At 45.8% G+C, this 25244-nt stretch overlaps 1 protein-coding gene across 2 annotated transcripts in view; it reads left to right on the top strand.

Annotated features, from left to right (window-relative positions):
* The window catches only part of MEIKIN (meiotic kinetochore factor), a 637531-nt gene that overhangs the window by 544143 nt on the left and 68144 nt on the right, over positions 1-25244 (top strand). The window contains exons 13-15 of one of the 2 annotated variants that reach the window (XM_069202008.1): positions 23810-23902; positions 24716-24824; positions 24981-25104. In XM_069202008.1, coding sequence (XP_069058109.1) covers positions 23810-23902; positions 24716-24824; positions 24981-24994 — 216 coding nt within the window. In that variant the 3' untranslated portion in view covers positions 24995-25104. Of the gene's footprint in view, positions 1-23809; positions 23903-24715; positions 24825-24980; positions 25105-25244 lie in introns of those variants that run through there. The other variant, XM_069202007.1, reaches the window with a different exon arrangement.

The following is a 25244-nucleotide window of genomic DNA, read 5'->3' on the forward strand; positions in this document are numbered from 1 at the left end:
ATTGGGTGATTTACAGTACCCCAGGCATTGCTTATTGATTGAAACAACATCCATGGCAATCTTTCACTAAGGGAAAATTCCCTCGCCTTTTTGGACAACTGTACAAGCAGCTGCACAGAAATTAGTTCAGCACAGCTCCTTAGCGTTTTTCTTTCTCTTTTAGAAACTTGTTTGTACACTGATCCAAGGGACTATTACGTGGGACTCATAAATGAAAACTGTATACTAAACACACAAGAGGTCCTTGTTGTTATGGTGTCAGACGCACTTTGCTATCTTAGGCACTGGTTGAGATATTGAGCATGGAAGGGATGCCTGCAGTGTGGTTGCCTTTTTTGTGTGAAAAGTGGATTTTTTGTGTTAGGGTTGGAACACATCTGGTTGTACTGCATACTGTGTAAATCATGAATGTTTTGAGAGTAAATGAGACAGTTGTTTTATCATGAAGGTAGAATATTTGCCATACATCCAAATTGAGTAATATACAGAACAGCATTACTCTGCTCTGAAGCAAATTGAGCTACAAGCAATGTGTTCTTTATTGACGTCCTTTTTTTATGTAATGATATTCTGTACTAAGCGGTGTTTTGGCTAAATGTTGCTGTCTAGTAGGAATGGCGGCTCTGCAGCAGCAGTTGTATGCCAGTGAGGATGTTATATGCCAGTGAGGATGTTATTCACGTCCTCTTACTATGCACACTTTTAGTAGGTCCCACGCCCACTCCGTCTGCAAACGTGCCACAGAAGTCTGGGGCACCATCACCAGCCTTTCCAGGGGCATCAGCGTCATCTCCGAAACATGGCACAAACCATCTGGAAACCCTGATATCGCCAACACCACCCTCAGTGGTTACAAGATGATACACAGTGGCCGCGGCAACAAACAAAACGGCGGAATCGCCATAATTTTCAAACACATCATCAGGTGCTCCATCATTGACGACCCCACACCGCTCATGGAACACCTCAACTTCCTACTTCTGTTGTGTACCTATTTTAGCCATATTCTAAACACGTTGTTTTAGCTAAGCCTGCGGCTGTGCACTTTAACCCGATTACATTTTATTGAGCGTTGCTTTTTTTTTCTAGAAATAGCTACATTTGCAGTGCTGTTTTATTTTCTCTATCTCATTGTTCTTTCGCCTATGAAAGCATCACATTCTTAGGAGGGCATGTAGTTCATTGTGTGCTTTCTCCAAGGCTACAGTCAGATAGGGTTGCCGACAAACGTGGTATGCTGTGTCTCTAGTATTCACAGAAACACACTCCTACATGGGGACCATTTCTTAGAATGTCAGCTGTTTTATTATATAATCAGCACTTAGCCCCAGACACGTTAGAGGGAGATTCCAGCCAGAGGACCAGGACTGTATGCTGATTGCTGCAAGCTTTGCTACAGCTACTCGCTTAGACGGCCAAGCCCAGAACCAGATGGGACGGTGTCTCTTTAGACCTCAGGCCGATTCTTCAGGTATGATGATGATGTTCTCCCAGAGGGAAACTCGAAGGGCAGATTAGGCTTAGTATGCTGCGCTCATACTTAGCGTAGGTAAGGGGCTCTAGATCCACTCCCCTGTTTAGACAGCATGGTAGAACTGTTATTATGTTTTACACTTTTAGTCACATGCCTGCTCCTATTGGTTTTTATCATCCTTGTTATTTCTATGCATCTGCTTTTATCTAAGATGCAGATATTTTAATAAATAGTTATTTAAATATATTCTGCCTCCGTTGTCTTTGCCTGAGTGAGATCTTGGCTACTGAGAGAAAGGGATGCGATCTGATGTACCACAACTCCCTGGAGAGTCTATCTTACCATGAGCCCGGTTGCCATAATTATCTTGGTCCGAGATGGGGCGCTGCTAGTTAGTCGGAAACCCTGGTTTAGGCCGATAGGTGTCACCTGGTGTGGAATTGTACTCAGAACCCACAACCCAGGCGATCTTACCGCGCAAATCCAGTCACCTCATTACCCTAATGAGAACCTACACGACACTTCAACCTGACCCAAAGACCACAATAGGAGACACCCTTGCCTACAGACCTCCAGGACCCCGTGCCACTTTCTGCAACATCTCCAACTCATCGCCCCCCGCCCCCTAGTCATTGGCTCCCACCTCTACATCCTACTCTGCGACCTCAACCTCCACATCGACGACCCCAGTGACACCAACGCCACCACCGTCCTGGAAAGCCTTAATAACATTGGCCTTACCCAACTGGTCACACTCACTATGCCGGCCACACACTCAACACCATCTACACCTCCAGAAACAGAATCAAGTTCAGCCACACCACCGAACTCACCTGGACTGACCATGCCATTGTGCACTTCACCATCGCAGAAGCCAACCACACCACCTTCAGGCAACAGATCTCCCACCACTCCTTGGCCAAGGTCACCGAAACCACGTGGACACGGGCCCTCTCCTCCTCCCACACTGAAGCCACTGCTGACCTCAGCCAAGCAGTTCAGAACGTCACCTCCTTGATCACAGACTACACCAACAGGGTGACCCCACTGAAACCAGCAAAAACCAACAGAACCTCCAAACGAGCCAGCTGGTTCACTACAGAGCGCCTACCCGTGAACCACAAATGTTAGCAACTTGGGAAGTGATAGCGCACCACCAAGAACCCTGCCAACAGAGCCACCTACAAAGCAGACCTCAGCACCTACCACCGACACATCAAAGAGGCCAAGAAAGCAGCCCTGGCCACCCACATGAACTCGGCAGCCAACCACACCATGGAACTTTTCAAAATAGTAGAATTTTTCCATCCTGACAGCCACAGAGAACACCATTCATCCCTCCCAAGAACTCTGCAACACCCTCTCGGATTTCTTCCACAACAAGATTATCAACATCTATCACAGTTTTAACTCCCAGGCGGCTACCTTCAAACCTGGCAACACGAACCAACAGGCTAACGTCAGCCCGACTATCACCGCCTGGACCCCGCTCACCCCCTCAGCCATCATGACCTCCATCCACTCTGGTGCACCCACTGACCCCTGCCCCGACTACCTCTACAACCTCAGAACCAACTAGATCAGAACGCACCTTATCAGCATCAATGCCTCCTTCTCCACTGCAACCTTCCCAGACAATCAGAAACATTCAAACGTCAAACCCCTCCTGAAGAAACGCTCCTCCGACCCCACAACCTAAAAAACTACCGCCTGATCTCCCTGCTCCACTTCCCGGCCAAGGTTCTAGAGAAAGCCATCAACCTCCAACTGAACACCTTCCTAGAACGGAACCGCCTCAGTCAGGATTCCGTGCAAACCTCAGCACTGAGACTGCTCTGATAGCCACCACAGATGACATCAGAAGACTCCTCGACTGTGGAAAAACATCTGCTCTGGTCCTACTCGTCCTTAGGAATACAAGATGACACCTGTAAAAATTTGTAAAAAGACACCCTCAAGTGGATCGCCTCCTTCCTCACAGGACACACCCAAAGAATCTGTCTGCCCCCTTCACTTCAGCACCCAGATATAATCTGCGGTGTACCCCATTGATCAGCCCTACCCTATTCAACACCTACATGACCACCCTCGCAAACCTCATCCGATCCCATGGAATCAGCATCATCTTCTACACCGACGATACACAACTTATCCTTTCCCGCACCCATGACCCGGCCAATACCAACTTCCCGAGTGCCATGACTGACTTAGCCAACTGCATGAGAGACAACCACCTCAAGCTGAACTCTGACAAAACTGAAGTACTGATCTTCGGGAGCAACACCTCCGCCTGGGGCAATAGCTGGTGGCCAACCCAACTCCGACCCAGTCCTACCCTTGCGGACCACGCCCACAACCTAAAGATCGTCCTTGACAGTCAACTGACCATGAAACGCCAGGTCACCATAGTCTTAGCTCCTGTTTCCACATCCTCTTCATGCTCCACAGACTCTTCAAATGGATCCCTACCAAAACCAGGAAGACCGTCACTCAAGCTCTCGTCACTAGCTGCCTCGACTACAGCATTGCCCTCTAAGCCGCCATCTCCACCCAGTTACTCAGAAGACTACAGACCGTACAGAACGCAGCAGCCTGACTCGTCCTAGACCTCCTAAGACGCACTTGCATAACCCCTCACTTGAGGAACCTCCACTGGCTCCCCATCCAGCAGAGATACCAAGTCAAGATCCTCGCCTACATGGCCCTCCATGACCTCAGACCCTCTTACATTAACCAATGTCTTATGTTCCATCAACCCTCCAGACCACTCTGCCTCTGTTTTCCTCCCACACACCCTCCACAAATACTTTGCAGCCACTGTAGCGGCCGCACCTTCTCATACATCGCTTCAAGAGCCTGGAACGACCTGCCACCCCGCCTCCAGAACTCCTCCTCACTGAGAGACTTCAGGAAGAAGCTTAAGACCTGTCTCTTCGACTAGGCAGAGCGCCCAGATAACCAACAAGATGATAGTGTGCACCATACAAATGCGTATTGATTGATTGATTGATTGATCATTGTGGCAGACTACTACACCAAGGAGAGAAAGCAACTTTTCAAATTGCGTGCCTTATGCTAATATTCTGCTTAGTTATTGTTTGTATTGTCTACACCAGTGGTTTTAAAACTTTTTAGTGACAGACAAGGTGTGAAGGGCAGAGGTTTGAGGAATATGTAGAAACCCTGCCCCTTTGACACCCACTGCCAGCCAGTATATAGATGACAAAAATGTTAGTGATGGCCCACTATAGAGTGGTTTACTGCCACTAATTGTTTTCACTTAAAAGAAAGCACTCTTATCAGCATGATGCTTCTCTTGGCTCCAACCCCCACCCCTATCCAAAATCAGTGAAGACCCCATAGGGGGGCCCACACCCCAGTCTGAAGTCTTCTGGTCTATAAACCGTAAACATATGCTGAATGACTGCCTTATTTGCTAAACATTTTTCACAAGTCATTGAAGCACGCAAAAAGGCCTGCTTTCTTACTCAGATGTACTAGAAATACCCTACATCAGGGAATGATTCAGAAACAAGTGTTCCACTTTCTTCTCCATCAAATAAGGCACAAGGAACTATGAATTTCACATTATTGGGCATAAAGACATGAAAGGTTCCATTACCCAAATCTGTTTACATGCTAAATATTACTTAATTCAAATCCAATTTACCTTCTTAGAAGACCTCATACAATCTCACTGTATCTCTCTCGGAGGCTATTGATACAGTTGACCATTCGACATTCTATCCCTTTTGTCATCCTGGTTGAATTTTAGTAAGAGAGTCTTTGATTAGTTACATCATTCCTCTGGCTGTACTCAATGCTACCTGATGAATACCCCCATGTCCTACGCTTTACCCATACATTGTGGAATACCCCAGGGTTCCATCCTTTCTCCAGCGTTTTTAAGTCCAAACACTAGGGCATATGGTAGCCAGGTTTAGGGTGTCCATTCATCAGTGTGCTGTTGACACCCAACTCTATTACATGTCACCACAGTTGATATTTGACCTCCAGCGTGCTCTCAAGCGATCAGAACCTGGATGGCACAAGGAATTTTCAAATTCATTCCTAGTAAAACAGCCTATCATATAAAATAAACCTCAGTTCTCATCCTTGCCCTTTTTCTTGTTTAAAATGGTACCAGATTTTTGGTTGCTGAATATGACACGCCTCTTGCGTTTCTTCCTGATTTAAAACATTCTCTTGTGAGCACACACCACCAAAAAAGTAGGCTGTCCACTTTCAATGTTCTCTTCCCCAGTCTGTGAAATCATTCCTCTCTGTTCAAGTAAGTATTTCCTGGTGCCAGCTGTTGCTTATGGGGACTATGCTCCCATAACCAAGGTCTCTAAATGTTCTCTTCTACATTCACCTACAATACTGATCAAGAGAAGCAGATTAATCCTATTCTTTAATATTTGAACTGCCTGCTGTGTAGAATTTACACTTACTTGCCTTACAATATAAGGTTCTTACCTTGCAACAGCCCTCATATTTAGCAGCGTAACTCCTGATCTCTGTTGAGTTGCGCACCAATAGTATTACGATTCGTGCTCGCTTTCATGTCGGATTTGCCAGGAAATCACACATGGCCAGTCAAGCATTTTCACTGGCCACGCTGTTTTATCCCTCTCTTAGACTTAGTCACTATTTTCACCCTCTATTAGACTTGGTCCTACGCTACTTGTTGATTTTTCTTCCTCCCTTTAGCTGATAATGTATTTATTGTGATTGTAGTATTTGTTAATGAAATTTCGTAGTTACCTTTTTTTAAAATTTATTTTATTGACAGTTTAGATAGTGAATAGTCACAATGCAGAACTATCTGCAGGACAATCAAAGAACTAGACTTAATCTAGCAGCAGTCAGAAGACCTCTACTGAAGAAAACATATCCTACATGCTGCAAGAAGACCACATTCATATATCAAGCTCAACTTAGAAAAATTTGCCAGGGCACCCCACATTTTAAGATTATTTTGAAGGCATCTGGGGTTCATAAATCGAGGTCCCATTTCGATCTACTCCAGTTCCTCATCTTTTAAGTCTTTGGTTGCTGGGACCATAACATTTTTGGGCAGTGACTTTTTTTGTCATGACCACTTGTAAGTTGACAAAGACTTGTAGAAATCATTGAGTTGGAGCTCACCAAAGATTTTAGGGGGTTATTACAACTTTGGAGGAAGTGGTAATCCGTCCCAAAAGTGACGGTAAAGTGACGGATATACCACCAGCCGTATTACGAGTCCATTATATCCTATGGAACTCGTAATACGGCTGGTGTTAAATCCGTCACATTTGGGACGGATTACCACCTCCTCCAAAGTTGTAATAACCCCCTTAGTGTCTTAGTGTCCCTATCCCAAAAGGTCTCGACTAATACGCAGTTCCAGACAATCTAAAAGAAACTGCTTTCAGTAATTGGCAGCGTATATTTAGTTATACATTCTGGTTATAGTGAAATATAATCAGTGCTGATTAAATTAGATGAGCCAGAAGCTGAACAAGATAGTTTGGAATGACTATGGTCTTGTAGACCCTGAAGATGTTTTGGTTAGACTTGCCATAGTGCATTCAAACCCTAAGGGAACTTAAATCAGGTTCATATTGTAGGTCTCGGATTCCAGGCTTGGCGGTCCTTCTCTACTTGCATGCTGTGGGTCACCGGTACTTGAGGGTTCTCCAGTGGTGTCTCCATGTGGAATGGTTTCAAGATGGTGGTATACTGTTAGACATATCAAGATCTCTCTCGGACACTGCAGCAGATCTCACGTGGTGCTTGTAAAGGAGAGCCTGTCCTGTGTGCAATTCTTTTGCCCACCAGCAGCCTTAGTGGTAATGGAGATGGATCAACTTTATTGGGTGAATGTGGGGGAGCAAGTTGTTTGGGGGCCACTAGGAGGAGCTCTCAAAGGAAAGGGGATTCCATATCAACGTGCTTGAACTGTGAGTGATTTACGTGGCCTTAAAGGCCCTCTGCCCCTTGCTTTGCAACAGCATGGGGCAGAAGTAATCTTGCGACCACATGTGGCATCTCCACCTGCAGGTGGTACACACCAACTTTACCCTGTAGGCACTCCTAAGGTCGACACTTGTGCAAATATGAATTGTCTGCTGTTCCGTGCCTTCCAGTTTTGATTGCAAGGGGCATTTCGTCTGATATGGTGTTTTCCTCTGCACTACGCATTGCTCATTCCCTTGATTCCTCGAGTTTTTAGGAAACTGTGCCAGGACCAGCCAGAAGCGATTCTGGCTGGCCCAGACTGTCCAGTATGGTAAGAAGAAGACCTGCACCTGTCTGTATTCTTCAGCGAGTAGTCATAACAGACTACTTCCTGAAGTCCGTGGGGCAGGTGCTGCATCCCACCTCTACCTCCTTCATGCCTGAAGATTGAGCAAGGACATTTTATTTTATTCCATCTGCCATCAAAGGTGGTAGATATCACCCTCCCAGCACATTTCCGGGAAACCCCAAGTGGGTAGCTGAGTGCTATATTAAACTCTTTAATAATAATAATCACCCCTCCACAAAATCTGTCTATGACAAGTATTTTGTTTCCTGGTGCACAGGGGAAAGTTATGACCTTCCTGAAGAATGTGCTTTTCTGATGTGTTCCGCTTTTTTTAGTCCTGCAAGTTTGTGTAGTGGGCACAGTTAAAGGATTATGTTTTTGGTGTATTCTATGGGAAACGTTTTGCTGCAGGTAAACTTTACTTGACTGGAACAGCAGACACTCCCTTCTCCATGGAATCTCTCTGTACCTGAGGTAAGTGTCCATTGACACAAAGTTTTTCAAGCACCTCAGTAGGCACATCTTGGGGCGGTGGTGGCAAATGGCTTGCGATGATACTGTGCAGTTTCTTGAGCAGTTGTCTGGCAGTGAGCATCTAGTTGCCCTTCTCTATTCACTACATTCCCCTGTAATTAGCAATCTCTCAATACTGTGCCAGAACAGCAGGCCCTGGTTTTGTTTCCCTATTCGTAGGCTCTCTGCTGGGAAGCTATCCATATCCCCAATCCTTTCAGTGGGCTGCAGTCTTGAGTGTCTAACTCCCAAAATATCATACTGCCCCCAGCAGCACAGTATTGCGCTTCTAGATGGCTTCCAAGTTGATGGAATAGCTTGAATTTTGTATTTATTTAGTTTTGGAGGTGTAACCCACAGTTCTACCTCTCAGCGCTGATCTGTAAGGGTGTTTACAAAGTTCTCTTTAATGAGAAACAAAATAGTGCTAGTTAGTGCAAAGTTTTTTTTTTTTTTTAATTTAAATACACTACCAATGCTGCCAGCTTGTTAGGGGGAATGGTGTGATAGTCCTCTTACTAAGAAGGGGGATTCCTTGATCACATATAAGTATGTTACTGGCATGAAGGAATATTCTGTTAGTAAGGAACTCCCACAAATGTGGGGCAACCCTGACACTAGATGGAAATCTAAATGACATAGGGAATGGTCACCATAGTGGGCCTGTTGCGGACTGTATCAGTTGAGAGGCTAATTCACCGTCCTGTAAAAAACCAGTCCGGATGGGGCCTATGATAGGAGAGAGCCCAGAATTTGTATGAAGGTTCCCTACAGTGATGGTGAGGCATAGGCATTTAGGAAAGATCAGCACTACCCCACCTACCATTCCTGTCATCATAAGAAATTTGCCCAGCTGGTCCTGCCGATACCTGCTAACCTAATGTGTTGATTTTAAAGTAGGCTAGCTAGGTTTCTCAGTCATCACCAGTGTGCATAATTGTATCCAAACGACATTTTCTTAGTAATTACAAATGATGCCCTCAGGACCGCTTCTATGATTTGGTCATATAGCATGTTTATGTAAGTGATCCGGCTTTCCGACTGTCAGCCCTAACGTTGCCCTCCTTCAGTTGCTCATGACCACAGAAATGCAAATTCTGTGTGCAAATAACGAAAAACTAAATACAAGCAAGCTCACACAAGTGTAACATCTCCTTCCCACCACCTTCCCCACACATGTAACGAGGAAGCATCTGAGTTTAAATTGGAGATAGGAAAAACACTAATGAAAGACCTGTCTAGCAATACCAGTCCAACTACGTTCCCAAAATAACCCGTTCCATTTTGAGAAACAAAATGCAGGATCCTCGGGTGAGTCATAGGTCATCACAAACTGTTTAGTCTTCTCCACTCTAGAAGGGTTGTCCACCTCTATCAGCATCTTGGTGTGAGAACGTTGATTCTTAGTTGCAGCGGATGGTAGTCCTCTTCAAGTAATAATGGCACCATTCTTTACTAGGTGTAGTTAGGTCTCAATTTAAACCAGAGCTAAACCCTTGGTACCTATAGCACAGAGCAGGCAGGAGAAATGTGTGGTACATTTATCAGTAACAGGAGTTAAAAAATAAAACACAACATAATAAAAATCCCACTCCAATTTATAAAAATAGAGAACATTTTAATGAACAAATAGACACCAAAACAACAAACATTGGATGTGGTGAACCACAGATAAAATTAGTTTTATCTAGTGCAAAAAGGCACAAAGCGCCAACTGCAGGTATCTGGTCATGCCAGAGTGGGGCCAAGTCAAAGATTAAGGCTAACAATGAAGGAACACGGGTCAAATACAGGGGCCAGTCCCGGTGGGGAAAAGTCCTCATCAGTGGGTTGGGCTGTAGGGGCTCGTCGACGGTGGCCAGCTGGAATGCAGGCCCTCGGTGGGAGCCCCAGTTCCTGCAGAAAGTTCAAGGCTGTTGATGTCAGAGGCAGGAAAATTCTGAGCACTAGAAGTCTGAAATTGGGCCCTGAAAGGCATCCTCCGGACTGCTGCTCGATATTGGTCCCAAAAAAGTCACCCAAGGTTTGGACTTGGAAACTTTTCTAAAAGTCAGGATCCTTTCATAGGGACAAACCAGCGAGTTGAATCTGACCAGCAGTTCACATTGGTGACTGTGGCTCTGCAGCAGTCCAGTGGTAGCTTCTGGCTCTTTTGCAGAAAAGTTCAGAAATAGTTGTACAATATAAAGGGGTGGAAGGGTTCACACTAACACCAGCCAAGGGTCCAGTAACTTTTGGGTACCACTTAGGGGTTATGGAAGGACTAGCTTTTGAAGTCCATTCTTCTGACCTGTGTACAAATGGGGACTAGATCCAGTACTTGATTTATTTTTTTGTTTTGTTCTGAAGAGGGTACTGAAGATGTCACTTTTATGCCAAGTTCAAGCCTGTTAGTGGGGGAAACTCCTGGCCATTACATGACCAGTGTGGTAAATGTTCCCACTAGTGTCCCTACCCTTTTCTGCAGCACTTCTTGTGAGTTTTAATGTAGACTATTCCACAGCACTCCTCTCTACCTAAAACCAATAAAAAGAACATTTCCCTTGTACAGACCTACCTGGGTCCACCCAGAAGTGTTGCAAGGATAACAGGCAAACCCTCCCTTATGTTAACTAAACTGATTCTGAGGCCAGACCCTATGCCAGTGGGATTAAAAAAGGGGGAAACCTAGGTGTGAATTGCATCTGTGTGTGACAGGGTAGGCAGATTTTGAGGTTTAATTAAGTTCCTAACCACAGCCTGATGGCCATCCTGTCGGAGTAGGAGGGCGAATATCTCCCCATACCCAATCCTTTTGTTCACTGTCTGGGAGCAATACACATCTCACCCCAGAAGATCCATTAACAGTCAGGTGACACCGAACAGAGACAGAAAGGCACATTCAGCTTAGGCAGGAAAATGCAAACTTTCAAAAAGTGACTCTTAAAAAAAGTAATTTAAAATCCAAAGTGGACATGAGATTGAATTTTAAATGTCTATTAATGTGAGCCCTTGAATCATGTTTCTAGCTATTCCGAAACTGATGCTATGCATTAAATTGTGTTCAAATATAACCCACAGCTTTTCTGTGGGCGAACCAGCCATGCCACAGTGAAAAACAACTGGAGATTTTTCACTGCCAGGACATGTAAAACTTGAATATATATTTCCTGCTTTGTAAATACCGTACATCCTGCCCTGTGGGCATTCAGAGCCTACCTTAGGGGTGACTTATAAGTATTAAAAGAGAAGGTTTTGGCCTGGCAAATGTTTATTTTACCTGTTTGAATTTGCAGTTTTAAAACTGCACACTCTGGCTACTGTGGCAGACCTAGAAACATGCTTTGCCTTGTCACTTTAGTGGTGGCACAATGCCGCAGTCCACTAATGACTTTTATCTTAGATGCCATGGAAACACTTGCGACCATATATTAGTGACTTCTAGGTAAGTTAAATATGCCAATTCGGATTTTTAACTGGCTCAGTGACTTTGTAGAGGGTCCGAGCACATGCATTGGGACCTGGATAGCAGGATCCCTGTGTATAGAGTCCAAAAATTAACAGCATCAGTTAAAACAATTTGGGGATGATCATGCAAAAAGGGACGGTCTTGTACAATTGTCAACAACCACCAAGTCAAGTCTGTGACACATTGAGACAGACAACTAGGTTTTCACTCCCAAATCTTTGGTTAACTATCAAGACTGACTGGGCTTCACACTGAGTGTCTCAATCTTTTCATGTAGTTCTTATGAAACCTGCCAGCTATTCCAGGCCACAGGGGTGTTTAGATTTAGCGCTGAGATTCTTGTGCGCCATCATCCAGTCCCAATCATTTTTGAGACAAAAAATTCAGCTTGCTGGTTAAACAAACACATTTATCCCCTCAGCTGCGGAGTCTCTCTCTCTCTAGAATGCAAATACCTTTTTTGGCTATTTGGGGTTGTTTGCGCTTAGGTCTCCATAAATTCTTTACACATAATCCATATTTGCGTTCTTTTCTCCCAACATCCAGGGGAGTTCCAAAGCTACCCAGGATTTAGTGATTACCATGGCCTTCGAGGAGACTGAACGAAATAGCCAAAATATAGGTGAATTTGGGGATTTTTGGGAAAGATTGAATATATTTATCCCTTCCGCTGCTAAGCCTTTCCCCCTAGAATGCAAAGCCCTTTTTTGGCTGTTTGGGGTTGTTTGCGTTTAGGCCTCCATAGGTTTTTTTCCACATAATCCAAATTTGCATTCTTTATTCCCAACATCCAGGAGAGTTCCAAAGGTATACAGGATTTGGTGATCCCCTTGGCCCTAGATGGACTGAAAAATAGTCAAAATATAGCTGAATTTCGGTATTTTGTGGAAAGATTGGAAAAAAGTGCTCTGCAAGAAGCGTCTGTTTCTGTTCCTAAAAATGGCATCAACAAAAGGTTTGCTGTGCTAAAGTCCTCATTTTCCTGGCTTTCGGAAATATGCAGGGTGGAGTAAAAAAAAACAGGTTTTTTAACCACAGTTTTGTCATTTTTCAAGGAGGCAGCCCATTTTTCCACCTTTTTGTGCTTTCAACCTACTTCCGTTTTGTGGTAGAAATCAGGGTGATCCTGGCAAGCTATAGATTTCTGCAAAGTAGAAAAAATAATTTGTTGAGCAAGGGGTCATTTGTGTAGATCCCTCAAGGTTTTCCTAAAGAAACTAACTGTTAAAATAAAAATAAATATTAAGAATGAGTAGGAAAAAAATGTCCTTTTGTAATGTTTTCATTTGTAACTTCTTGTAAAAATTGCTGATTTACAAAACCAATATACCAATATGTCTGTTAGACCCTTCTGGTTGTGGGATATGTAGGATTTGTAGGTTGTCCGAGAACCCAAGATACTCAGAGCCAACAACTGAGCTGCACCGTACAATGGATTTTCATTGAGTAGAGACAAATTGATATAGTGAAATACATAGTAATAGGTACCAAGGAAACCTTTGTATTTCTAAAATGGGGAAAAGATACAGCGTTTAGGGCCAGTGGTTATTTGTACATTTCTGAATGTGTGAATATCCATACTAGCATGTGATTCAGACTGCATTTTTCAAAATATCTTCTTTCTTATGCACTGGCTTACAATTGGATTGCATAAATGCAGAAAAATTCAATTGATAATATAAAAATGTTCTACTACTCTCTATTACCACAGGTCTCCTGATAAGAATGGTATCTCATATGTGTAGGTAGGCCTAGTGCCTGCAACAGGAAAAGGCCCAGTCCACAACATGGACGCCTGACATTTTTTCACTGAAAACGGTCTCTTTTTTGCAATGTGCCTACCTGTGGATTTTCGGCCCTAGCTCAACCAGCACCTATGAACATCTTGGAAATCCTGTCCATATTTGCAAATTGGACACCTAGGGTTATCCAGGGTGAAGCGACTTGTGTGGCTCCCACCAGGGTTTCCTACCCAAAATCCCTGGCAAACCACAAACTTTGGCTAAAAACACATTTTCCTCACATTTCTGTGATGGAAAGTTCTGGAAACTGATGGGAGCAACTAAGGCCCTCATTACAACCCTGGTGGTAAATGCCACCTACCGCCATGCTGACGGCCGCCAACATACCGTGACCACAGCGGTATACCGCTACGGTTATTATGACCCACACATAGAAATCTGCCACTATACAGTCACCCACACAAGTCTGCCAACCCAAAGGTCAGTGATAAACTGGCGATACCAAAACCCACACTGTTACACCAACAGAAATATGCTCACAGTATCAGGACCCACGAATCACCGCAGCGGTCTTTCATCTGTGGTAAACCATTGGCGGTACACACTGCTGTGCTCAAAATACACACACACATACAAAAATACACCACATTGCACAATTCAAAATACAGACCCCTGATACACATACACACCACACCCACACACTCAGACCAATATAAAACACACACCCACATTACCCACAACCCTTTCAACGAAAAAAAAGATTGCCAACAGAGAGACAAGCCAGGAGCACCCACTGAAGCTGAGCCACAGAACACCATCACCCATACACCATCCACGCACCTCACAGCACACACTCCAAAACATCACCCCACACACCCTCACACATACCACTCACACCACATCCATGGCACCCCAAAGACACCCCAGGTTTTCAAACGAAGAGCTAAGGGTCATGGTGGAGGAAATCATCCGGGTAGAGCCACACCTATTCGGATCACCAGTGCAGCAGACGTCCATTGCAAGGAAGATGGAGCTATGGTGGAGAATCGTGGACAGGGTCAACGCCGTGTGAGAGCACCCAAGAACAAGGGATGACATCAGGAAGAGGTGGAACGACCTACGGGGGAAGGTGTGTTCCGTGGTTGCAAGACACCTGGTAGCTGTACAGAGAACTGGCGGTGGACTCCCTCCTCCTCTCCCACAACTAACAACATGAGAGGAGCAAGTCTTGGCCATCATGCATCCTGAGGGCCTGGCAGGAGTAGCAGGAGGACTGGACTCAGGTAAGTCAAATCTTTACTACTATATCCCCCACCCTACCTGCATGCCATCACAAACTCCTACACCTACCCCCATCACTCCAACACCTCAAATATACCCCACTATCACAACCCACCCATCCCAATACCAAGCCCTGCATGCCACACCAATCCATGGACCCCGTTCACAGACCTGCATGGACACCCATCACTACAGCATGCCCATTAGAGAGAATCACCTAGCCCACAAAATCACCACTCACACAAGGCAAAGCTGACAGGGCAATCACAACCATTCAGGGAAAAACACTCATGCACAACATGGCACACGCAGATACAATAACACTGCATTTACATCCCCACAGGACCCCCACTCAACATCACTGGAGAGGAGGTGCCACCAACATCCATTCCCCCCACAGAGGAGACCCACAGTGATGACAGCAGCTCTGCACGCCTGGATCACGATGACCAACCTGGCCCATCAGGGACTTCTGGACAGTCGGTTACCCTGCCACAGTCCCAACCCACCACAGAGCCTCCCCCCCCAGGAAACACCAGCACAGTACCCACTCAGTGGGCCCATCCCACTGACCCCAGAACACATCAGTCAGCAGTGTGTCCACCACTACAGGAACCCCAGGCAACCCCATAAACCCATGCAAATCAGGGACCTGGGGTCAGTGGCAGTAGGCACACAGTTCAGGGGACAGAGGCACTGGACAACAGGGAAGCTGGGAGGACTGCTGTGGGACAGGGGGAGGACCGGCCCAGGGAACCCACTCTCCATGAGGCACTCACCAACATCCTGGGAGCATACCACCATTGCCAGGAGACCATGGGCCAGATACTGGCCAAGTTGCAGGAGACCCAGGGGCTGCAGGAGGGACAGTACCTGGGGATCAGGGAGGACCTCAAACACATCTACACCATCCTAGTCACCATAGCAGGGGCGCTGGCTGAAATGGCCAGCACCATGAGTGAGGCAGTGGCAATCAACGGGCCCCTGACACTAGCCACACCGATGAGCAGCCCTCCACCTCACCGGCACGAGTAGACAGGAGGCCCCGCCATTGGAAGAACAGGCCACCAGCATCCCACCCTCCGCAGAAGGAGAACCACCCACAAATGGTCCCTGTGATCCAGGCAGAAGCCAGAGACTATTGCCAAGACCCCGCCAGGATATAAGACACTCTTGATTGTCACCCCATTGGACAATGCGGCTGTGACACCAAGAGACTGGACTTTATCCTGGACTTTGCTTCACCATCACCCCAGCCCATTGCACACACCCCTCTACTTATTAGCACTTAGATAAACACCCTTGGAACAAATACACATTTGTCTGTCAGTCTGTCAATTGATTGAAATATGTATTAGTACAACTTTCAGAAAACATTGCAATTCATACGTACAGTAATTTATACATTGGTATGGCCTGTAGTGGGCAGCAGTAAACATACCAGGAGCCAGAGTGGACCACAGAGATCTGAAAATAGAGATGGCAAAGGGAACAGTAAGTGGCCATAGACATAGGGAAATCATGCTGCAATGTACAATGTCCAACAGAAAACTGAAAAGTAAAGTGAAGTTACAGTGTCTTACCTGTGTGTCACTGGAAGTACTACTGTATGATATTACTTCTGTTGTCCACATCTTCTTCCTCTGCCTCCTCTTCCTCACTGTCCACAGGCTCCACCGCTGCCATAAGACCATCTCCAGGCTCATCCTCCTGCAGAAAAGGCACCTGGCATCTCAAGGCCAGATTGTGCAACATGCAACGTGCAACGATGATCTGGCACACCTTCTTGGGTGAGTAGTACAGGGATCAACCTGTCAGATGGAGACACCGGAACCTGGCCTTCAGGAGGCCGAAGGTTCTCTCAATAATCCTCCTTGTTTGCCCATGTGCCTCATTGTAACGTTCCTCTGCCCTTGTTCTGGCATTCCTCGCTGGGGTCAGTAGCCATGAGAGGTTGGGGTAACCAGAGTCACCTGCAAACATCGAGGGACCACTGATATGGTTGGCCATGAGTGTGATGGTCTGGACGGTATTACTAATCCCTTTTCTGCTGTATTTTTCCTCAAGGTCAGTGCCGATCAGAAAAAGGGTATTTGGCATGCCATTGCCAAGGAGGTTCGGAACCTGGGGGTCTTTAACAGGCGGATCACCCACTGCTGCAAACGTGGGAGGAACTGCGCCGCTGGGCAAGGAAGAAGGCAGAGGCCCAGCTGGGGCTGGCCTCCCAACGAGGAAGGAGTGCCCGTCGTACCCTGACCCCCCTGATGTTCCGCATCCTGGCAGTGACCTATCCGGAGTTGGAGGTGCGCTTGAAGGGATCACAGCAGCCACAAGGGGGTAGGTACAAATTCAGATTCATAAGTTGGCATGCATTAACGTTTTACCTGGGTGGGGGATGTGGGTGCCCCTAGACCAGGGTGAACATGGCAGGGTCGGTCCCTTGTTGGGCAGGCTCTGAAGCACTCCAAACCCAATGGTGTTAGAGGGGCATCTACTACTGGGCAGGGTTCTGTGGGTTTCAGGTGTGCAGCTGATGGCATTATGCCATCTTCCCCATGGGCTTGTGACTAGCATTGTAACTGGTAGTGCATGGCCTAGTGCATAGGGCACCTCCCTGTGTGTTGTGTACGCCAACGGTAGTGGTGTTGCAGGCATTGACCAAGTGTATCCTCTGTCTCTCCTCCCCCTTTTTGTTTTGTCACCCTGTCCTTGTGTGCATTAGCATCATCTGGTGGAGGAGCAGAGGCTCCGGCGAAGGAGGGAGCTGCATCCCACATGGGCCTGGAGGCTAAATCCACCAATGGTGATGGCACCAGTGGGGCGGAGGGCGAGGAGAGCACCACGACGGAGACAGGAGGGGACACTACAGACAGTGGCGACTCCTCCGATTGAAGCTCCCTGGCAGTGGCGGACACCTCTGTGCCCACCCAAAAAACAGGTACAGCTGCCACCCCCCTAGCAGCACCACCCTCTCAGCAGCCCCTCAGCGTGTTTCCTGTGCCTGCTTACCCAAGAGGGTGGGCATCTCCTTTGCCCCAGGCACCTCAGGCCCTGCCCAAGTCAGCCCTGCTGCCCTCAGTAAGGAGGCTATTGACCTCCTGAGATCCCTCACTGTGGTGCAGTCAACCATTCTGAAGGATGTCAAGAGGCATTTGCAACAAACAAATGCATACCTAGAGGGCATTCACTCTGGTGTGGCGGCCCAACAGAGAGCATTTCAGGATCTGGCCTCCGCACTGATGGCAGCCATTGTCCCTGTCTTTAGCCTTCCCCCTCCAACTTCCTCTACCCAGTCCCAGTCCCAATCCCCCCAACCTATCCCAAGTACACCTTCAGACCAGCATTCATCCACATCAACACACAAAAGTGGCTCAGGCAAACACAAGCACCACACTTCATCTCACAGGCACTCACACAGGCACCATCCCCATGCAGACACACCAACATCCACTTCCTCCACTGTGTCCCCTCCTCCTCCTTGTCCACCTCCCTCCCAGTAGCATCTCCACTCACACCTGCATGCACTACATCCTCATCCACTACCTCCATCACCAGCACGCTCATCACTACACACCCCTCACTGGCAGTTACCACCCCCACGTCCATGCATACGTCCCCTGTGTCCTCTCCCACTGTCTGTGACTGCTCCTCCCAAAGCACACACCCACCCAACAGCCATCCACCTCACAACAGCATCCAGCTCATGCACCTGCACCCAAACACAGCAGACTGACACCTCCTACAATGACTCCCTCTTCCTCCACTCCCAAACCTTCACCCTCTTCCCGCCCCAATGTCCCTAAGAAATGTTTCCCAGCCAACATTGACCTGTTCCCTACCCCCTTCCCCCTCCCCTGTCCTTCCCCTCGGGCCAAGGTGGCCAAAACCCAGCCCAGCACCCCAGCCACCAAGTCCACGTCCGCTGTGGTTCCTGCAGTTGTCATAGGCTCAAAGGGGGCAGCAGTCCGTGGCTGCAAGTGAAGGGCTGGAGCCTCCCCCCCACCACTGGCAGCACTGGCACCTCCACTGAGGCAAGCACTGCCACCTTCACCGCTGACAGTAGCACCACTGGCAGCAGCAGTACCAGTGTACAGCTGTCCGAGGCTGCAGGAGAAGGGCTGGAGCCTCCCACCACCACTGGCAGCACCCCCACCACCACCGGCACTACCACCACTGTGCAGCCGTAGCCAGCGGATGGACTGTAGCCCTGCCTCCATGGACTATCATGCATCCTGAACACTGCAAATCTCGTGGCTCTGACACCCCCGGTGAGTGACTGTGACCTGGCACCCCCCAATTGCTGCATCACTGGGCACCAAGCCCCCTCCAGAACCAGTGGAGAAAGGCATCCGCTCACCCTATCCTTAGCAGGATGAAGCACACTGTGCACCATGCCCCCTCCAGAACCAGTGGAGAAAGGCATCCACTCACCCTATCCTTGGCAGGATGAAGCACAATGGGCACAAAGGCCCCTCCAGAACAAGTGGAAGAAGCTAACCACTTGAGAGACTCTGGCCTTGCACTCCCCAGGACCAGGCAGTGGGCAAACCACCCACTTGAGAGACTGTGGCTTTGCACTCCCCAGGACCAGGCAGTGGGCAAACCATCCACTTGAGAGACTGTGGCCTTGCACTCCCCAGGACCAGGCAGTGGACAACCCACCCCCTGGAGAGACTGGCTTTGCACTCCCTAGGCCAATGCTGTTGGCATGGAGCCCCCTAAAGGAGCAGTGGCATAGTACCATCTTCCGGCTGAGGTGCCCCCCTTCCCTGTCCCCCTGAGGTGCTTGTGTGTTTTCGACCTGATGCCCCTGCAGTTTTCCCTCCGTTTTGAGGCAGGAGTCAGGTGTGGGCTTGTCCTATGTGTTTTCGCCCAGTGGGCCACGGACGACTTTTTGTATGGACATTGTCCCTCATTTTGTATATATTGTACATACTGTTTATTTAATTCTGAACGTATTTCTCTTCATTTCTAATATTACACTAATTTGACTCCATTCCTTTTGTCCTTGCGTTCTTCCAGAGGGTAACCGGTGTATATGTAAAGTTGTTGCATTTGTTTGTGTGTATGTTGTTGGGGGTGAGAGTGGGGATGTTGCGTGTGTGTCACTCTCTTTTTCCTCCCTCCTCCTCTGTGTGCTAGGTGCTGTACTCACCGTGGTCGTCGTCGCTGCCGTTGGTACTCCTGATGTATGAGAAGATACACCAGCATGGGCAGGACGTGCAGCTCGGGCTCCCTGGTGTCCTGGTTCTTCCTTGAGTGTCAAGAGGTGAGTGGTTTCCCTTCCAAGTAATGTTTCCCCCGTGCTTTTGATGGCATTGGTACCGCCCGGAAAAGCTGGCAGATGGGCGGGTTGTAATGGGGTGGGCGGTACATTGTCTTCCGCCTGGCTGTTGCCGGTTACCGCCGCGGTGTTTGTTGCTACTGCTGTGGCGGTCGGAGTGTTAAAGTGGCTGTATGTGTTGGCGGTTTCCGTGGTGGTCGTGATTCCATTTTTTTTATTTAACACCAGCCTGTTGACGGTATTACCGCTGCTTTAACACCGACCGCCAGGGTTGTAATGAGGGCCTAAGTTTCTACCACATACTATTCCCTCAAGTCTCCTGATAAAAATTATGCTTCACATGTGTGTTTAGGGCTAGTACCTGAGACAGGAAAGGCCACAAAAGGCAATGTAGACATGTCACATTTTCCACTGAAACCTGACCCTTTTTATATTTTTACAATGTGTTTAGCTATGGATTTTGAGCCCTAGCTCAGCTAGCATCTAGAGACATACCATAAACCTGTAAAATGTTTTAAAACTAGATACCTAAGGGAATGTAGGGAGGTGTGGCTCCCATCAGGTTTTCCTACCCAGAATCCCTTGCAAACCTCAAACTTTTACTAAAAACATGTGTTCCTCACATTTCTGTGACAGAAAGTTCTAGAATCTGCAGGGAGCAACTCATTTCCTACCACCTACCGTTCACCCAAGTCTCCTGAATAAAATGATACCTCACTTGTGTGGGAAGGACAAGTTTTTTAGTTTTGGACCCTAGATCAGCCAGAATGTAGAGAAACGTAGTACATTTCTTAAAAACTAGCCACCTAGGGAAATCCTGGGTGGGGTTACTTCAGTGGCTACCACCAAGTTGTCCTACCCAGAAGCCTTTGCAAACCTCAAACTTTGACTACAAAAATACATTTTCCTCACCTGTCTGTGATGACAAATTCTGGAATCTGCAGGGAGCTCCTAATTTGTATTTAAATAGGGAGCGACCCTTGCCCAAAGGGTCGCTCCTCGCAAAAAAAAGAACATCCCTGGTGTCTAGTGAATGCATTTCTGCTGCACAGTTGCTGTCCCACTTGCAATCCTGCAGCAGGAATACACTGTAGAGAGACACCAGGGGATGTCTCCCTGTCCTCCTGGGACCAAAAACATATTTGTATCCTGGACGCTGGAAGTTTTTGATGATTTCAATGCACCATGCACGTGCTGATGTCATCAGATCTCAGGGGAAGGGATCAGGGGTGGCAGCGGAGTCGTTTAGGTTTAGGCTGCCATCCCTGGTGGTGGTTGCATGAGCGGGGTGCCCCGTAGACAGGTGCGAAGACATGCTGGACATGTCCTCAGTATCCTAGCGCCAGTGCTGAAGACATGTCCAGCATGTCCTTAGCACCCAAACAGTTAATGTTCATATTTTATGTTCTTGCTTGACACTAAAGTAACTTCAGAGGATTTTCTTTCACTGAACCTCCCTTATATATGCTAGAAAAACTGACTCAGAACTCTAACCTTATTGTTCAAAACATTTTTTTTTAAATCTCAATTTGGTCTTTGTAAATGAGTGTTTTGGTACTCATAAGCTCTGAAAGATCCCTGCAAGAGATTTCTTCAGGAGTGCACATTGAGCTCAATCAGTTATGAAGCATGGGATAAGTCATGCAGCCACTCCTCCAGAAGTCATTCCGGATGGATCCACTCTGCACCCTTTGAGTTCCATGACTGAGAGGTTGTTATACTGCATCCTTCTTTCTCTGAGAGAGAAGGGTGCAGTATGACAGAAAAATGTTGCATGCTGCCGTTACAGGACTCTGGAACTTAATCACCTGTCTTAATGCTATTTAAAAAAAAAAAAAACATAATAATACAAGGAGGCAGGATGAGGATACCCTGCCCACTTAGTCCCTGTGGGACTGACCTAGAGAGAGCACTACTGGGGCCAAAGTATTTAAACAAATAAAAATAAAAAAAAAGGTTCACCATCCCCAAGGGCTGAAATGTGCGCACACACATCTACCCCATCCCCCCATCCACGACGTTTGGTGACAGAATGTAGCAAAACATTTAAGTGTTGATAGGGGTCAGCTTGGCAAGTGGAGGCTAGCCTTTTTCTGTAAGGCACAGATTGCAGTTTATTTAGAAGGCAACAAACTAACCCCCCCCCCCCCACCCCACACACACCAAATAGGACTAAATGAATAGTAAAATAAAATTCGACAACTATGACAGCTGTGCCACCAGACTAAAAATCATAACATTTTATTATTTATCAAAAAGACATGTATTATAAATGCCCATATATGTATAAATATCTGAGAGATTAAAAAATAAACACCATACAGTTTATAGGATTAGTAAACCTTCTCAGTTCTTATCATCAGAAAGTTGAATAGATCCCAATTCCTTATTTCAGACACACAGTCGTGAGGAATGAAGTTCAAAATATTAGTTGATGTATTGCATGGTATAGCTTGTTGACCACTTTCTTCAGGACATTTGTTTGTACATTTTCCTCACACAAATTCTGATCGAGTTATTGGCATGTAAGGAAGTTAGGAACATGCCTACAAACAAACAAACATAAAACACAATAACCATATGCAATATTATTTGCATAAACAGAACATTACATAACCTACATCGCTTAAATAAGGAGGATATTCAAAAAACCCAAGGCAACAACTCTACATGGAACATTGTTGTCTCAACAAAAGGTTTTACAGTTTGATTATCAAAAAAAGTCCATATTTCTTTTAATTAAACGTCAAAAACAGGTATTTTAGCTATGTCCTTCCACCTGTTAATATACCACCACAAACCTCTGTCCGTAGAGCGAGGGAGGGGAGGCGCTCGCTGACTTAAAGCAGCGACAGCAGGATTTTCTAATCTTGCTGTGTGATCCAACTCGGTGGTTTTACACCTTCCGTCGCAGTTGTTTAATGATATGTCCAAAAAGTTAGTGAAAGCAGTTTTTTAAGTGTTTGGACACGTGCTGGAAGGGGTTTAATTCCAAGTATCGCATTCCAATGTGGCTCGTGGACGAAATCAAGTTGAAGCTCAGGCGAAAACTGTACCTTCTTTATAGTTCTTCCTTCCTTAGCTGCGCTTAGATTTAGCCTGGACATTATTACGCTTCCTGTGCCGCGATGCGTTTGACACTGTTCTGGATGTAGTCGTTGTGTTTAGATGTGATGCAGGTTGTGATTCTTTTAATATTTTGTACTTTGTACCCATTTGTTGATTTAGTGGAATATTTTCACTTTCTTTCCAAACAGTGAATCACTATGTTCCATTGATGATATTGCACCACAATTTCCGCCGTCATTAGCATTTGCACGTGGTACCAGTGTTTTTTAAACTCCTCCGAATATGGCATTCTGTGCAAAATTTCGCATGGTAATTTTTTGCCCCCTCAAAATGCCTGCCCCCCCCCCCCAATAGTTATTCCCCCATACTTAGGACTTTGACTCATAAGTGTTCGGTGCTGGCAGAATGTTACTGAGTGGTTAATGTAATTACATGTATCTGATAATTAAGGCCCTAGTGTCGGGTTCTCTTGTCTCTACGTAGAGTGCATTCCATAGGTGGATTCAACATAAGAATGACTAAATGGAAAATTAAAACATGTCCTTGTAAGTTGTTTCAGTGCTGCAAGAAAAACAAGAGTCACCAACAGTTGTGAATAATTATAAGAACAGCAGTTCAGTGCACCGTTATTACATTAATATTTTTGATAATTTGCTTAAATATTATTTTGTTTGTCTTGTTTTTATGTACCACCTTGGTACAGTCAGTGATGGATATCAGCACCAGAAAAGCCGAATTTGAGGGAACGTCCCAGAACATTGAAGATAAATGCCAGAATATCCAACAAAAGAGAGAGGTGACGTGGGTTTAATACGTTGGAAGTATCTTTTTAACCTTATAATTGTTTCCCTGAATTGTTTTGTCATTTAATTGAGAGCCAAAATATCGATCTGCAACAATATTGAGTGTAGAATATTTGCTAACACTATGATCTGAAGGTAGCTATGTATAGATAAGTGTAAATATACTATTTGTGATTCCTCCTATACGTACATTGAAGATATACATGTCAAGAGTAAAGATTTACTTACTTCTAAATACTTACATTGAACATTATAATTCGTAACTACACTTCTGTGGGACTAGATAGTGGCAGTCTCTTTCCATGAGTAGGACATTTCAGAAGAATGTTCCAGAAGTTTATAGTTGGAAAAAGTATATTAAGGTAATTTTGTTTTCTTGAGAACAAATGTGAGAGATGCATCAGCCGTGATGCTCAGTAAATAGGTGGGAAATATGCTATTTGAAAGCTGTATAAAAACATTTTGCTGTCAGCATAGATATAACGAGAACCCAGACATACTGATCGGGGCAACTTGGTGAGCTACATGTGTTCTGCATCGCTTAATGCATCAGACAAAGAGTGGCATAAGGAGGACTGGCTATATGTAATCCATAGCCTCTCATATTGTTCTTATTCACACATGTGATACGTACAGCACATCGCATAGAAAAACTTCTGATTTTAATAAACACAAGTTGTTGCTTGGACTGTGCAGTTGAGTGTTGGCTCTTTTATTGTTTGTCAACTTAAATATTGTGAAAGTGTATACAAATAATGTATTAATTGTTCTTTATTTTCTGGTGCTTTGTTTTTATCTGTTACTAGCCCAAGAGCTACCCAATTTGTCCACTTCTAACGTTTATGGAAAAAGATGTTTACCCTAAACCTAAAGTTGCTCCGACGTACAGACCCATACCAAAAGGGATACCTATAGGTAATAGAAGTTTAACTTGTTTCTGGGTGTGATCATTCTGTGTCACTTGTTAATTGGTTAGTCATCACAAGTGATAATTTAGAAAAAGTGAGTTTTTTTTAATACTAATACCACTGTAATGCTCTTTTAATTTCTTCATGTGTTTCCCTCGTTTAGGTTACAAACTCTGAGGCAGCATCAGTGATGTATTGGTTGAAAAACCCTTGACCATCGATAGAATTGCATGGGCCACAAGGGAAAACATGTCCTCTTATTTTCAATCAATGTCCCCTGACTGTCCTCATTTTCTTAAATCCTACATAAATCATTTGTTTAAATCTTTTGCCAGTTCTGTCCTGATTTCTGATCTTACCCAACTTCACAGTGTCAAGTGTAACCTTTAAATTATTTGTTTTAATAAAAAGCTATTTACTTTTTCTA

The sequence above is a fragment of the Pleurodeles waltl genome, chromosome 7 (genome assembly GCF_031143425.1).
Source record: "Pleurodeles waltl isolate 20211129_DDA chromosome 7, aPleWal1.hap1.20221129, whole genome shotgun sequence".
Lineage (NCBI taxonomy): Eukaryota > Metazoa > Chordata > Amphibia > Caudata > Salamandridae > Pleurodeles > Pleurodeles waltl.